Source organism: Bactrocera oleae, chromosome 5 (genome assembly GCF_042242935.1).
Source record: "Bactrocera oleae isolate idBacOlea1 chromosome 5, idBacOlea1, whole genome shotgun sequence".
NCBI lineage: Eukaryota > Metazoa > Arthropoda > Insecta > Diptera > Tephritidae > Bactrocera > Bactrocera oleae.
The window spans coordinates 39,490,064-39,507,058 of NC_091539.1; the positions used below are offsets into that span (position 1 = coordinate 39,490,064).

Genomic DNA, 16,995 nt, shown 5'->3' on the forward strand with positions numbered 1-16,995 from the left:
TGTCGGCAATTTTCACTGAGAGCACATGAACAATTACCCATCGCGTCAATGGGTGGCAACGTCCGGGTGGTGAGTGTGACTTTGTCATTGTTGTAGCATGTCTGAACGCGCTTTACGTGTTGCTGCCATTTTGGCTTTTATGCTCATTTGCTTTGTTAGCTCAGCTGGAAAGTTAAATTTCCTTATATTTTATTTGAGCGCTTTCCCTCATTTCTTTATGAACGTTTTTTTCACGTGGAGCGCGAACGTGTAATTGCAGGAATTGAAGAGGGAAATAAAAAAATAAAAAAACACAAAAACAAAATTTATCAATTTGCGCAAGCATTCTAAGTATAGAGGATATAAATAAATGTAGAATAAAGTGGGAGGCGAAAAAACGACTTAAATTGCTTCGGTTAAATTACAAAACCGCAAATTATCGCTGTCATCAATACTTTTCAGCGGGTGCCGTTAATCGATTTTTCGGTTGTTTTAACTACTTTTGTTTCCGCTTTTTGTACATTTTTATACGATGTCCCTTATCCGAGGCGCTTCTAAGGTTTAGAGATATTCTCTGTTAATTGAAATTAAACTTAATCCTTCCATGTGAGTGAATTATACATACTATTTTCTATTCATAATTGGATACAATTTATGTTATTTTATTATTTGGAAATCAAGAAAATTTTCAGTTAAATCTTCCGCCCTAAATTTTGGGTCCTTACCGTAAGGCTCTGGTAAGTTTATCACACCCAGAAGGAAACATCGGAGACCCTATATGATATATATAAGTGATCAGCATGAGTCGATTTAGTCATGTCCGTCTCTCCGTTTGTCCGTTTTTCCGTCTGTCTACCTGCCATACAAACTGAAGAATCGATTTTTAATTTGACAATATATCTTCAGGAAATTCGTTATGGATTATTGGCTAAGAAAATGATGCAATCTCCTAAAAAATTGTTCAGATCAGATCACTATAGCACATACCATATATACCTTTTCCAGATAACAATAGCTCTGGGGACCGCCTTCATCGAGTTTTGGAAGAATATTGTAGATCTAGATTATATTGTCGAGTGTTACTTTAATGTCCTTCTTATTACTTGAGACCTCTATTGAAAAATGAAACTAGATGATGACGTTCAAATGATTTTATATGAGAAGTAGGCGTGCTTGTAGATTTTGCTTATTTTTAAACAATTATTTGGAAACCTTAGCAACCTTACGGCAACGGTTATAATTTTAGCCGAATGGACTCGTAGTTTCATGTTGACCGAATGTAGGAGCATGTCAGTGATTCAATAATAACTTTTGGAAGAGAGGGAGTGCTTAGGTGCTGTTATTCTTCTTCTTCTTCGATGGCTGTCAAAAAAGAAGACGAAAACGATGGTAGTCGTTATAAAAGTCCACGACGTATTAAGATACTACCGATTGAAAGTGCGCGAGATAGCTTAAAAAAGCGTAAAATATTGAACTTGAGAGAGCTGTCAGTCGCGTTTGCTTACTCCGCACAACAAATTCAACCAAAAGAAACTTTGAAATTAAGTCTGGAATGGCTTTACAGTTGAGAATCTCAACATTCCAACTGCGTACAACTGAAATAAGCATATTTTTCAAGCCCACAAATGATAACAAAGTTCACTGATTAATCTTTTTTGTTTTTGTTGTTGTGTTTCAACAAATTTAAGTTGGCAACTTTTTACATTATATTTGATTGTACTTTTTCCACTGTCTCCGTACCTCATCGCCCCAGAACACTTGATATTTTATGACACCGCATTCGATTTATGACTTTCTCACTGCAAAGCAAGAAAAATAGCTACTCACTTGCGCTCGGTTATAATGCTGCAATTTCCGGTCTGGAAGTTTCATTGCGGCGCTAACAACCAACCGCGAGCTGCGATGGCAACAATGTCAAAGACGTCGATGGCTTTGACAATGATGACGACGTCTAAGGTGGTAATTGCAGTAATAAATAAAAAGTGAGTAAATAAATAAGAATAAAACTGTGTCAACGAGGTGGAATGGCAGTCACTAGCAAGTGAAATAAAAGGCAGAAAGAAAAATGGTTGCGATTGGTTGAACACCAAGGGAATAGGTATGTAGAAGGCAGACAAACTCGAAGCAGTTAAAATGGCTAAAGCATAACGGTATTCCTCAGGAGCACAAGGTGATAGCAACGGATGCGCAGGAACTTCGTCTCAATTGTGCCTACCACCCTCCGATCGCACAGCATGCGCCGCTGCGGTAAGCCCTTGCGCTCTGCACAGACAACGGTAATGTCAATCAGCAGTGGCGCTTAGCAGCAAAAACTTTTCACTTGACTAGCAACAGGGGAAAAGTGGCCTTGATAAAGTGTTGCGGTGCTCAATGCCGTTGCTAATAAAATTCTGTGGAGTTGACAATGGCGGCAAAGTTCATTTCAAATGCTATGATTAATGACAATTGAATGAATTTATTGATGGTGAATGTACAATATATTGAAGGGAAACTGTTGGACTATGTATGCTGTCAATAAGTAAATTTCAACTTGACTTTAGTCTCGTAAAGTATTTTAAAGTACAGTAAATCAAATTTTGGTCATTGAAAAAATGGAAATTAGGGTGTAGTTGCTACTTTACAATTTTGTTAGAATTTTTTTTTATGAAAAAATTGAAAAAAACATTCTTAAGTATTCGAAAATTTAATATTCTTATTTTAATTTTTAAGCTTAATATTTAATTTACTTACTACTACTTAACAAAAAGTCTTCTTAACGCCTTTTCCCAAATTACAATAAATATTTGTTTTGGCTTAATGTAGACCTTAGGCTTCAAAATTTACTAATCAGTTTATATAAAAGTGAAAAAATTTGTTTGCTTCTTTAATGCAGTATAGTGTCGAAACGTGTATGTCAGTCAGATCAGAAATTAAGGCGATAAACGAAATTTTCCCGAAACTTCGTTTCTCAAATCGAGTGGCGATGATAATGGAGACTTTTGACGCTTTTTGACAAGTCTGGTAGTTTATGAAAAGCTTATGTAATTCAAGAAACGTACTTATATTAAGAGCAAGCCCTATGTAGATTACGATGCCGTTATTTCTGATACCGTTTCTCCTCTTGAAAAAGATGATTCCGTACTCTTACAATTAATTGCCAAAATTAGACCTTGTTTATAGAATCTTTGCTTACGTAACATTTAAATGGAGTTCCTTTGAAAAGATCACATTCCGAAAATGCATATAAATATGATAATGACTGAAACATCATTTAAACAAAACCTTATAGTCTAGTTTTATCAACTAAGAGAAAAACTTAATACTGACTATAACACAATGATATGCATTAACGGGGAAGGCGATGTCCATTCTAATGTCCGAGTATTATTGCAGGTAGTTAATAGGCTTCTAGGTATAATAGGAAGGTTTTTAGAGGACTGGTATTACGTGATTCTTCTAACCGTCAACACAACTTAGCACAATTTATTCGTTTGTATAGCCTCAATCGTATTTTTCGTTATTTACTATCATACATAATCGCTTCAATTTTCGGAGAATGCTTAAATGTGTATAAAAGCCAAAAAAACTCCTTTAAATTAGTTTTGTGAAGAAATAACGAATATATTTGGGCTTCCGCTGCGTATACGCAACATTAAACAACACAGAACTTCGCAAATACAAAATTATGTAAAAATATTAAAAGCAAAGAAAAAGTTAAAAAGAATAATAAATATTGAAAGAGAAGAGAGGAAAGCTGAAGGAAATCCACTGCGTACACGCAACATTAAACACAACATCACTACCAGTTAATCTGACAAACATTTAAGTAGCTTAATCGTCTAATAAGCATGGATAGACCAGATTGAAAAGTTTGAAGCAGTCCTGCCTAAAAGTATGTCAAAATCGGATCTTTTATATCCCAGCGGATAGCCAAAAAATACCATATTTGTTATTGCATGACAGTGGATTTTATAAACGGCTTCCTTAAGGATACTTTAGCCAGACTGAGTACGAGTGAAGGAGGATTTGTATGCACAAAAAAATATACTGAAATAATTTCATACAGTTCATTGCCCACTGACAGGCGATATTGAATGGAGCTTACATGCCACTCCACACACATACATACAAATATTATACAAGAAGTGGAAGTTCATTTCAACTCTACATATATATTTGATGTATATGCAGTATCCATCCTGAACTGACCTTAGTATCGAAAAAATTTTGAACTGAGTGGCTTTCGTTTCGCAAAGAATGTAGAAAAAATGTGTCTTCACTCATACTAACAAACAAAAAATATATATATATTGTATATCAAACACGAACTCATTCAATCAGGAAACTCAACGCCAACGCACAATTAGTGAGTAACGTAACTATCAGGTGATGAAGAGATGGTCAATCAGCCGATCTATGTAGTTATCAGACAAGCATAAGAATGTGCAATATTTTATTTACTCAAGGGAAAATAGGAGGCTGCTTTACATCGCCTCAGCAGGCAATAATCGTTGTACTTGACGTTGAAGGCAAAAAGCGTGCTGGCACTATATTAAACCATTCATGCTCCGTAAAAGGCATTTTTTCGCAAATAACTTGTATTCCGTTTTTCTGCCCAACTAAATCTACGGTGTATACATAAATATAATGTATGGAACAAATAGATATATGTAGTGTATCTATATGTGTTTACAAATTCTTGCATAGTGAACCGCTCGTTGGTTATGCATCTGCTTAAACAGTTTTACAGAACAAAGCAGTCAGGCGAATAAGGGAACTGACAAATGTGCAGCAGACAGGGTCCCAACAACACATCAAACCCACAGCTGCACACGTGACTGACTTTTGCTTGCGATTAGGTATGCACACACATATGTACAAGTACATGTATTGTTAGTGTTATCACATGGATGCGGATAAAACACAATCCTGTGAATTTTCACTTTTTCCTTTTAAAGCTTTTCAAAATAGTTACCATCAAAACAAAAGTGTGCTTGTTTAATTTTTTGCAATCATATAGCATACATATAATGGGTTAGTTGAAAGAACTATTTATTTATAGATCAATTACGTCTAACGTAATATGCTTAGCATATATGATAATATATGGGTATATTATAAAACAAGTAAGGAAGGTCTAAGTTCGGGTATAACCGAATATTTCATACCCTTGCCAATTGCCAGGATCAAAACCGGGTAAATACTTTCAGGTGCATAAGGTTTATTAGTTATATGTTGAATAGGGCTAATTTTCACCCGATTTTATCTATTATGTACAAAAATACATTATTATTAGCAAAATACTCTCTCTCAATTACATTAAAATAACTCACATATTGACGGTAATTGCGGTATAAAGCCAACCGAAAGTTCGAAAATCTTTCTATTAGATATACTGAGGCTAAAAAAAATATTGATGTAAAGGCAGACTATTATTAGAATAGGATATTCTTCAAACTTCTATAATACATCTCACAGATTAACCAATATTTTCGGTAAAAAGTGCGCAATAGGAACATATTCAGTATATGGAGTCTTGAAGAGTTTTGGTCCGATTTGAAAAATTTTTGGCCATAAGGTGGCACAACTTAAGGGCACTGTTCTTGCAAAATTTTAACAGAATATATCGAATGGTCTTTGACTTGTATACTGAAAAGTGAAAGGAATCACATAGAATATAATTTGTGTTATATGGGAAGTAGGAGCGGTTTTAGACTGATTTCGCATATTTTCGCACTGTAATGTAGGAATCTTAGGATAATAACACCTAATAAATTTGGTGCAAGTCGGTCGAGTAAGTCCCGAGATATGGGTTTTCATTTCGGTTGTAACATTTAACGTCTCTGGAGTATTTAATTATAGATTTATCGCAATTTAGTAGTTTTAACCAAGAGTTATAATCTCAATTCTCCCATTTTAACAGGGTGCATTGGGATGCCGAAAACATTTGCCTGAGCGAAATTGCCTAACGTCCAGCACAGCATGTTGTAAGAGTAAGGAAAATAGTCTGCCAAAAAATTTAAATAATTCAAGGCTTAGCAATTTTTTGCATTCAAATTATTTTACATGCTTTCATTTGGAAAATAATGCGAATCAATGTTTCCATTCCGATTACAGCTGCCGATTTCGTTGCCATTAATTTGCATATAAATCACATTTGGCGTTTCTCAAGGACACACATTCTAATGCGCCAAATCTTATTCAAAATTGACAGAACACACATTCATATTTGTTTTTGTTCTTGTATGACATGTGTGCCTAAAAATAAATACTTAAATATTTAGATTTATATTCATGCCCTCCCGCTTGCATTACACTAGCAACTGTAGGCCTAGATTAGCATAAAATACTTTGTCGTATCGATTGTGTTGTTTATACAAATCGAGCAAAATTTTTCTTGTAAAATTCAAACAAATGTTATATTTTACTGCGAAATCTGCATATTTTCCATAAGTTAATGGTGTATTATTTATTTTCTTGGTATCAGCTCTTTTGTGGTAAGCCTTGCACAAAAGTTTGTTTCGTTAAATAGCTCAATCAGACGTATTATATAGATAGAGAAGTTTTAAATGGAATATGTATGAGTAGTAGGTATGTGTAGTAGTTATTCAGGCAATTTTGTATACAAATATTTTCAAACTAAGCTGTTGTTGTGTTATCGTTTCATTTCAGTTTGAAGTTTTACAATTGAAACGACGCGACTAACAATTCTTATTAAATGCGGTGAGTCAATTAAATATTTTTCCATAACATTTTTTTTGTACCAAATATAAGGTTATAATATTATATATCATACATTACACATACTTACTATGTTCAACCTAAATATGTTTTAAAATCAAAAAATTCTGCTCTCAAGGAGAAAGAAAATAATTGCCACACAACAAACGCAGTTGTTTTGCAAAATCTCAGTATGTAATGGACCCAAGACGATAGAGGTACCCTTAACCATATAATTTTCAGTGCTCTATAGGCTCTACCGTGGCCTCTTGTTATTCGTTTCAATCACCAGTTCGTAGAATTGAATTGTTTTTAGATATAAAAGCTTTTGAAATAGAAGCTTTGGGTCATTGAATGTAAGAACATATTAACAATGAAGTTATCAACATTTATAGGTAGGAAATCAAAATATATGTATATAGATAGACGGACAGATTTATATGACTAAGGCAACGCAGCTCTTTCCTTCTGGGTGTTACTTATATAGCCTAATCAGGGTATAAAAACCTGAAAAGGGAATACTCTATATTTTTGTACGTTGGAGAAAAGAAATAAGAAACAGATATTTTGGAAATTTGAAAGCCAGTGGAAAGAAAGTCTTCAATTATTTTTATTAAAAGCTGCTGATTTTCATTTTTCGTGATTGAAACTTAGAGCTTTGATCAATCCATAGAACTATTTGTAGAGAATAAAAAAATGAGGTTGTTATTAAGGAATTGTTATTAATTTTAGCATGAATTTTTGTTTTCAAACAAACAACAGCTAAGAATACGAGTTGCACGTTCAAAGGTTTAAGCTATCATATACCTGCAACTGTGAGTGAGCTATTTTTTACTAGATGTATAAGCACAGCATTGTAATAATAGAATTTTAACGCAGAATTTAAATGTTATTAGCTATCCCAGTGTTAAATCCATATAGAAATAGTTGCTAAGAATAAATATTGACTAAAATGCTTTCTAAAAGTCTCTAAGCAAATACGCTTTTAAAAAAATACGCTTTTTATATATTTAGCTGGTATAAAAGTGTCTTAAGAAAGCTCAAAAGAAAGGAGAACTAACCGCACAGGGGAGTTGAATGTCCTTGCGGTTGCATGTACTTTTGTTATAATATAAATTTGCACATGTTGCATGGTATTTATGACTAGTTCGAAATACCACAAAGCATCTTAGCAGTCCACAAAGCAAAACTCAAATCAACCAGAAACATGGAAACAACCAACAAATGGTTCAAATGGTGGCGTGCACTTTGTATAAGTGCAAAGCGGATCTTTTCTGCATCCACTTAACATTTGTTGTTGCTGGCCAACCACATATCAGCGATTTGCCAAGCGTCCGTCTACCTCTACCGTAATACTAGTAGCTACTACATACCTATGACTAGGTTACATGTTGTTGGAGTTTGAACAAGTTCGCATTGTTGCAGCAGAATTAGAATGAAATTCATCTGCAAAATGCAGCAGCACATTCGATGAATGCGCACTAACACTGGTTTCAGTCACACATACACACACATATGTGCGGACAGGCAATTTTCCCATCGTGAAAATGTGTGTGCGTGGTGTTGCATTTGGCATTGCCGCCGCTGTCAATGTGGCATGGAAATGACTATTGTGGTCAGCAGTGGTAGCGGCAGTCTAACGATAGCATTTGCATACCCAAATGAATACATACATATGTGAAGGGAATTTATGCTAAGTATAGAGCGCCCTAACGGAACTTTTTGATATCTTATCATTAGATTATTGATTCGGTTTATATAAAGACTTTTGAGTTTTGTAGTGAGCTCTTGCATTCGTGAATTCCAAATTCATATCTAACCGATTTTTTGATGTTTTATCAAAATGCCACCAACAATAATTTTTTAATACGAAAGAAATCTACAGAAATCTGGAGAACATTTTTTAACGGCAACGACCGCTGAGGCATCGCATATTAAAGTACAAAATGTAACTACGCCGAAGATAGATTTTTCGAAAATTTTATTTACCGTTTAGAGGCGATTGTATTTTAATACATACCTAACTAGTTGTGTAAACTTGTTAATAAAAATTATTTTCTGTATTGTACGTGGAATAAAAACAATCCGATTGTTGATCTACACCTTAGAATTAGCTTCAGAAGGTATCCCTGGCCTTGTGAACGAATGTTTGAGCTTGATGTTTGAGCTTGATTATATCGCTGGCAGTTAAATTTTTACAACAATTTCTCATTATACCACTGGTGAAAACGCTTGTCCGCTCTTAGGTCGAAGTAATAAAGTCCAACTGGGTTCTAAGGCACTTGACACCTCATTCGAACCACACAGCCTCAGCGTGAGCCAAAAACTTGCTGCGTATATGCAAATAACTAGCAACAATAGCAGCAACACCTGCAATATGCATTGCGGTAGCATATTCCACATTCTCTCTTACCCCCTCAGCTCACCTCAATTGTCCTCTCCACACTTTATGTTGCCTTATACTTGTTTCATTATCGTGTGAGCTTCTGGAAAATAGAAATGTGAATTACAATTCAAATCATTGCGGTTATTGCTACCATTCAAGTGGCAGTGGCAAGTATGTGCGATAACAAAATTGCTTGTGAATATACGCCACTGCCAGGATGCTATCATGCAAAAGTTTCTGTTAATGTTTTGCTTAAATGTCATAGAAAGATCTATTTTGCCTTTGAATTATACACACATTTATCTGCATATAAAAAGCTTTTATAAAAAAAATTTTTTTTTATTTATATATAGGTAAATGTTTTTATTTTTTAAAATTTTTGTGGTATTAAATAAATTTTTGAAATTCTCTATTTCTGAGAAATTTCTATTTCTGTACGTAGTCTCTCATTGTGACCCCATGCCTTGTTAGCTCTTGCCTTTACTTTTTTTTGTACTTGCAACAACCACAGTCTATGCGGTTACGTGCAATTGGTGTGACAAGCACTGTTGATGACAAATCATGCATTTCTTTGTTCAAACTTTTTGTACTATTACCCTGTGGTTTAAGAAGAATTTTTAATTAAACGGTAAGAATAAAACATTTTTTAGTGTGAAGTGAAGTGCGGTTAGTGAAGTGTAGAATTTCACCTTGTTTTATAAAGTTTTATTTGATTGCATTTTTCTTTAGTTTATTTAATTTAATTTAATTTTATTTTATTTAATTTAATCTAATATAATTTAATTTAATTTTTTTAAATTTAATTTAATCTAATATAATTTAATTTAATTTAATTTAATTTATTTCAATTTATTTTAATTTTATTCAATATAATTTAACTTGATGTAGTTTAATTGAATAATTTTTTAATAATTAATATATCTTATTTTAAATAATTAAATTTAATTGTATTAAATTTATTTTACTTTATTTTATTTTATATAATTTCGTTTCATTATATATTATATTTTATTTCGTAATACCTAATCCAAAAATAACCACTGAGAAACAGTTTTTATTCCCGTATCTCTCTCTTCTCTTCGTTTTCTAACCAACTGCAGAACTAAAAGCCATCGGTTAATTTACATAATATCTTACTTAATATACTTTAGAGCCTGGCCATGATCGGCTGATATTTGTATACTGTGTGTTATTTTATGTAACTGGTTTTTGTGTAATATTTTAATCAATAAGCCTTTGATACAAAACAATTCTTAGATTTTCTCTTTATTTCGTTGTTTTCTTCTCTTACTTTGTATCTACTTATAGGAACCGACTGGTTTCAGTACTAGACTAAAATCTCAACAAATGTGATTTCGAATACTGAAGTAATATGCTTTCAAAGTGTTTTTCTCCTGAGGACTTTTTTGGCATGAAAAGGCTTTAAAAGTAAATCCAGCAAATTACTATATAATGAAAACTTTACATTAATTACATTGGCAGTCAGCTGAGAAGGAGCATTTTGTTTATATAATATTAGAATTAGAAACATTAGTTCATTTGAACGCTTACAACAACTTCAGCTTTTGTTACCTGTTGTCTATGTTGTTCTACTTCATACTTTCGGTGTTACTGGTATTTTCGAAATACCCTTTAGTTAGAATAGATCAGAAAGAAACCCTTGTTAGAAAATGGTTTTACTCACCTTCAACTAAACCTGTTTTTCGGTTCACTTATCTTCGCACGAGTTTTGTAATATATGATATATTATGAGACATGTAGCCCTGATTCAATTTCTTGCGATTCTAAGATGGCTAATACTCCCTGGTCAGCTTCAAATTTTATGCCGCTTTCCATTCCAATTTGTCGTATTTAAAAGATCTTACGACACTTATACTTAATAAATGCAGAATCAATATTTTTAGCAAAACCATATGAATGATAGGAGTACTTCTATCCTATCTTTATCGAAAGGAGTTTTGGTTATTTCGCACATGACTTCATTACGCACACTCAAATGAGCTGAAGCAATTGCATAATGGTTTTCATAACTGTTTGAGTAGAAATACACAAAGAGCAAATGCGCTCTATCAGCATAACATTCGACTATCGATTGACATTCATGCTCAGCTCGTTTGCGGTTTGTCTGTCAAAGTAATGTATACCATACTTGTACCTAGCTGTACATATGCACACAGCTTATCATCAGTAGCGAAACGTTATAAGCATATGCACGCTCATGTGCGTTGAAGTGAAGCGTACGTATCCTTTGACCTCACGGCTGGAATTTAGCGAAACAATTCAATTCAATGCATTCGTAAAGCGGCAAATGAATGCAGCACAAAGCTTGTTGAAGATCTGATACCAATACTAAGCATATACTGTTATGCAAGGGTCTGAGAAGGAAAGCGGTAGTTTTCACGAACTACAGACGATAATGTATAGATCGAAGAATACGATCGCTCAATAGGTTCACGGCTATTACATGTTGAACTCACAAGTCAGATGAAAGTGCATTATTTTGAACTGGTAGAATTTTGTTTGTGCTTTTGTTGTCATCGCAACTGTCAACTGCAGAGATAATTTATTTTTCTTGTAACAGCAGAATATTTTCGCTTTGTAGGTATGCCGTTATATAATTGTAGTTGTCCAATAGTCTTACTGGATTCGCAGATGCGTTTTATATTTTTCATAGAGATAATTCAAGTTTATACTTTATTTTGGGAAAGCCGATTGCTTTCAAATATTTATTGAAGGCTTAGTTTCGTTTCACATAAGCCTAAACTGATCAATTTCAATCAAGCGATCTAACACGGAAATTATACGACAAATATTTAATGGAGGGATATATTACTAAGGGGTTGCCAACTCTTTCAAAACAGTGAGAAAAAAGAGTAATGAAGAGTTAAGTTCGGGTGTGACCGAATATTTTATGGTATACCCTCGTAATTTATATTATCATATTAAATGACTGATATATTCGGAATAAAGTCCACTAGTATAACGAAAATCCTTAAATATATTATATTGTATAGGATCTGTGGTAATTTGTGGGTCTATTTCACCCGATTTCCACTTAAGTGCATTAATTAATGAATATATGGTCACTTATTTTTTTAAGAGATCTTGTGTAATAACTGATATACATATAAGACATAGAGTCAACCGAAAGTTTGAAAATGCCTACATAATTGTAGGTATATGGGTATTAGAACCGATTTGAGTACATGCGTATAATAACACAAGGAAAAGATGTCGCTATTTATGGTATAAAGTCAAGCAGTGAGGTCCTCATATGTAGTATCTGGGGGCCCTCAAAGGTGTTAACATTAACGAACTTGATTCCAATATCGTAATTGGTGCTTACTTATACCCTGAACCGGGAAACGTTGAAGACTCTATAAAGTGTATACAAACATTGAATGATCTGCATGATGAGCTGAGTCAATTCATTCGTATATACAGGGAAGTAGTCCCTCAATTTTGGAAATATCGATATAAGTTTTTATATACACTCTTTCCCCCCAAGGAGGTGCTCGTTTGTCGGAATAGTCGGTATCGGACCATTATAGCATATAGCTGACATACAAACTGACAGATCAAAATCAATTCCTTGTAAGGAACGTTTTTTTATTTGACAATTATTGCCTAAGTCAACGCTGGAATCTTCGATTATATTGTTAAAATTGGACTATTGTGGCAAATACGTATATGCCTTATAAACTGAACGATTAAAATCCAGATAAAGATATTTTTATATCCTTTTAGTCGTTTTAGAGATATATGGTATAATTTCAGCTAAAAATGGGCGGTGCGTCGACCTAGAAAGCCCTTAGCACCATCTTGGCTGTGATATTTTAGTGCTTTTGACATATTTCGTTAGCGCACTTTAAGTAGTTTTCAACATTATCTTTGTACATAGGTGGGTGTGGTTAATATACGATACCACCGTTTTGACAGCACCCAGTTTTATTGTGAATCATAAAATCGCTCTTTGAACATACGGATAATTGTATATGAAGTTAATATAAATTGCGCAATATTCCCAATTAAACAAGTAACAGATTTTATTATTTTTCCATAACCCTAATATCCGAAATATTAAAATTTTAGTCAATAACCCTCGAGCTCAACCGTATTCACCAACTGATGATTCCACTTGAAATAACTTCAAAGCAACAGAAAAAAAATTTATTAAAATCAACCTAATTTAGCTAATTTCACAAAGAACACTAGAAAGTGGAACACTGCTTTAATACTCTAAACGAAAAAAAAAATTGTAGATTTTCACATTTTCTATACACAACTATAGCGGATGTAATGCAAAGTACAATTTTCAATTATGCCAACCCAGTTTGCGAGGCATCAGCTAGCAAAAACGGTTAAAAGCGCCCATCCGCCCATCATGCAACGCCCTGTTGGCCAACTATTCGCGCTCATTCAACTTTAATTCACTTTCACATAATTGCGTGCACAAGCACAAAAAACCCATTTCCAGCACACAACGCTCATACACATGTAGAGTAGGGTGAGAGGGGGTGCGAAATAAGGGTGACCCAAATAACTACTTTGCACTCACTAGTCGGCTATTCGCACATTGTGAACGTCCCACAACTTTACTAGTTAAACGCGTAGCATGTAACCCCCAACCCAGCGACCAAGTGGTCGGATTTTTTTTTTCTCATTTTTGAAAATCGTATGTTTTTGCGAGTAAAAAGCGAAAAAGTCGGCATCAGGTTTTGTGCACTCAAAAATTCCTGCAGTTAATTAATTTCGAATGGCGCTGCAAAATGCAAAGGCAATAACACAAACACACACACACAAATTGAGGAACCAACAAATTAACTTGCTGCCGAAAGCCCGACTGTCGGGTTAATAAAAACGATGAAAGCAGTGAAAAGATTTAAAAGTAGTAAGTGAAAAATGCGCCGAAAATATTTGTTTGCTCTGCATTTTCAACAAAATTAGACAAATTGCAACAATAAACGCAGAAATCACGCAAAGCAACACTTTGGCACAAATGCACACACACAACTTACATCTATATTTGTGCGCTGAAAGTTGCTGGCACGCCGCGTCGACGCTTTGACAGTTTTTCGCTCTTTGCATTGTCCCACACAAAAGCAACAAAAACACAACCTCTCATGCAGCAACAAAGAACATATTTAGCTATTACATTGTTTGTGTCAGCAGCAGCAGCGACGGCGGTGACGGCGGTGGCGGCAGCAACAGGAAAAAGCGCAAACAATTTACGCATGAAATTACAACTTTCACCAAAGTGTTTTCGCCTGTCAACAGTGTGAAAGCTGTGTAGTGTAGCGTAGACAAAGAGGGGCGCATTCCGACACGCCTTCGGTGTTGGGCGGGTGCGCTGACAAAACTCTAGTCGCAGTTATGTTTCACAATGCAGGGGCGCGAAAAGCAGGCCAACACTGCAGTCGAACTAGAGGCTGCGACAAAAGTGATTCCCGCTGCGTAATGGCGCCGATTTGGTTGCTTTGCCGCATATCCGTTACAAAGCAAAGCTTTGCAAAACACTCCGATCACACGGCGCAGCGCTCACGCCGAGTTGCCGAAGTTTTCGGCAAAATCTCCAACACTGATAGTTTTGTTTAGTCACCAGCTGTACGATGCTTTACTATGCTTTTAGTATTTTTTGTTAGCAAAAAAACCAATTTAATTTTAATAATAAGCAATGTAATAGTCTCCCAACTGCCTACTTCCGCCGCGCGCTCACCCGCTCTCTGCCATAAGTTGAGTGCTTTTGTTTACCCATCTTTCTAGTTGCTTCTTGTTGTTATTATTTGCTTGATAGTTTGTAACGGCGGCATTGTGTTGTTGTTGTTGTTGTTGTTCTTTCACACTTTATAGTTTTTTGTCTGGTTTCTTGTATGCTCGGCAATTAAGTAATTAAGCAAGTTTTCCCTACCTACAACAATGTTATGCATTCGAGCAGAAGTTGGCGAAGAGAAAATCGGTGGCAAATACATATTTGTATTTATATTTTGTATACTTGTATATGGTAGAGTCCGGCAGAAATTTCAAAGCGCTATTGATATAAAATATTTTGCGCTAGTTTGTAAAGGATACAGTTTATTACAGTTACTGTTTATTATTTACTGCAGTAAACTTCTATATGTACATATACTTATATAACATTTTCATAGTGAAACCAGAAGAAAAACTAGGAAGAACTATTTGCTTTAGATATTGGGAAGTTATTTAAGGTGAGGGCAGACAAGAGCAACCACTACTTCCTACTTGTACATATTCTTAACTGCTGTTGAATATTATTAGACAGCGCTTAGATCCTCAGTAGATATTTGGAGGCGCTGCTACTGCATACTATTGTTTCACAGCTAATAAATTCTCACTAACTTCAATTCTCTCAACTTTTTCCAATATAAAAATTCCCGCCTTTGGTCTGTCTTTTCCTACGAAGAGACGTCTCAGATTATATTGTGACTTTTAAAGCTCGAATTTTTTGCTGCTTTAAAAATGTGATGTCGCCATTCGGGGCATCAAAACTATGCATATATCTTATATCTCAATATATGTTCATGCGTCTCAATAACTCAAAAATCCAATGGGTGCGCTGAATACTCAGGAGCTTTAAACGCTTAAGCAAATATTCTTTTATGACCGTGATCGGACCACCAGGCAGTATGTATCATATATATACTTGTATATCATTTATGGAATAATTTAATTGAGCGATTACTGTTGTTTATGGTATGACAAGTATCTTAATGTTAGATTTACTTGACTTAAGGTGGCTAGGAAAGTAAATTTAGCGGAGTGCTTCACCTACACAAATATTGTAACCACATGCGTTTTCTAGAAAAAAAAAAGATGATGAAAGCTTCTGCTATCTATATATTTTGATAGTTTTATTGCTGGACGACCAACAAGATATTATTATTTTAAAATATTTACACCGTTACTGAATTATGTGTACTTTCCCATAACACAGTTTACTAAAAAACTTCATCATATCAAACTACCTTTTAGTATTAATAAGGTTGTTTCGAATTTCTAAAGTAAAATTGAATGACGTTGTTAAAATCGTATAAAGTGAGATAGTGCTAAACTGAAGCTGCATTAAACGAACATTATTTTTGAAGTTTTATGAAAAATTTTTTTTTGCGTTCCATCGCAAAAACATATTAGAACAATTCAATCAACATATGTTACATTTCAAATAAATATCACAAAGCTAAATTTGTCATGTGCCTGTATAAACATATAACTATACTTACAGTTCGATTTCCTAAATTCTTCACTCGACAAGTGAGTTTCACCGTTTTGCCGACTAGCCCTGTTATATTCGTCGGCACGGTTGTATCGAATGTGGGGCCGCCAGTGCCAGGTGTTGGCATGTCTTGTAGAAAATCGGTGAAAAAGCGTTTTGAGGCGCCCTCAAGGGAACCTGAAAAACATATTACGAAATGTTAAATAATGGTTAAATTAATTTTAATTGCCATTTAATAAAAATATTACAATTTTATATATAAATATTGATTTGACTAACCTTTTCTGTTGTCAAAAACACTACTAATCGAATTGGACTCCTAATGCAAGCACATGATAAACACATGTCTGCGATTATACAATAATAAAACAAAATATCGAGTATAAACAGCCCGCGAAAAATCAAAATTCTCCTTTTCTTTTGAACACTTCTCGTACGCTTTATATACGAGATAAGTAATTCTGAAATGAAGACATACCAATAACTCCATCAGAATAATAAGAGTTTATCCTTAGAGTTTGTCAACAGTTCAGAATCAGTCTGAAAACCTATTTGTTTCGTTTTATCGGGGTTAACTAAAAGAGTAAGGTTAGGGACAAGTGAGGATGCAATGAAATGACATCACCCCGCTGATATTGAATTTTTAGACATTTTCGCGTTACTAGCAATTAGGATTACATAGGTTAGGTTAGGTTAAGTC

At 34.4% G+C, this 16,995-nt stretch overlaps 1 protein-coding gene across 3 annotated transcripts in view; it reads right to left on the reverse strand.

Moving 5' to 3' along the window:
- Positions 1 to 16,995, reverse strand: part of dpr8 (defective proboscis extension response 8) — a 365,949-nt gene that overhangs the window by 47,882 nt on the left and 301,072 nt on the right. For all 3 annotated transcript variants that reach the window (XM_036366258.2, XM_070110386.1, XM_070110387.1), the window contains one exon: positions 16,303 to 16,472. In XM_036366258.2, coding sequence (XP_036222151.1) covers positions 16,303 to 16,472 — 170 coding nt within the window. The remainder of the gene's footprint in view (positions 1 to 16,302; positions 16,473 to 16,995) is intronic.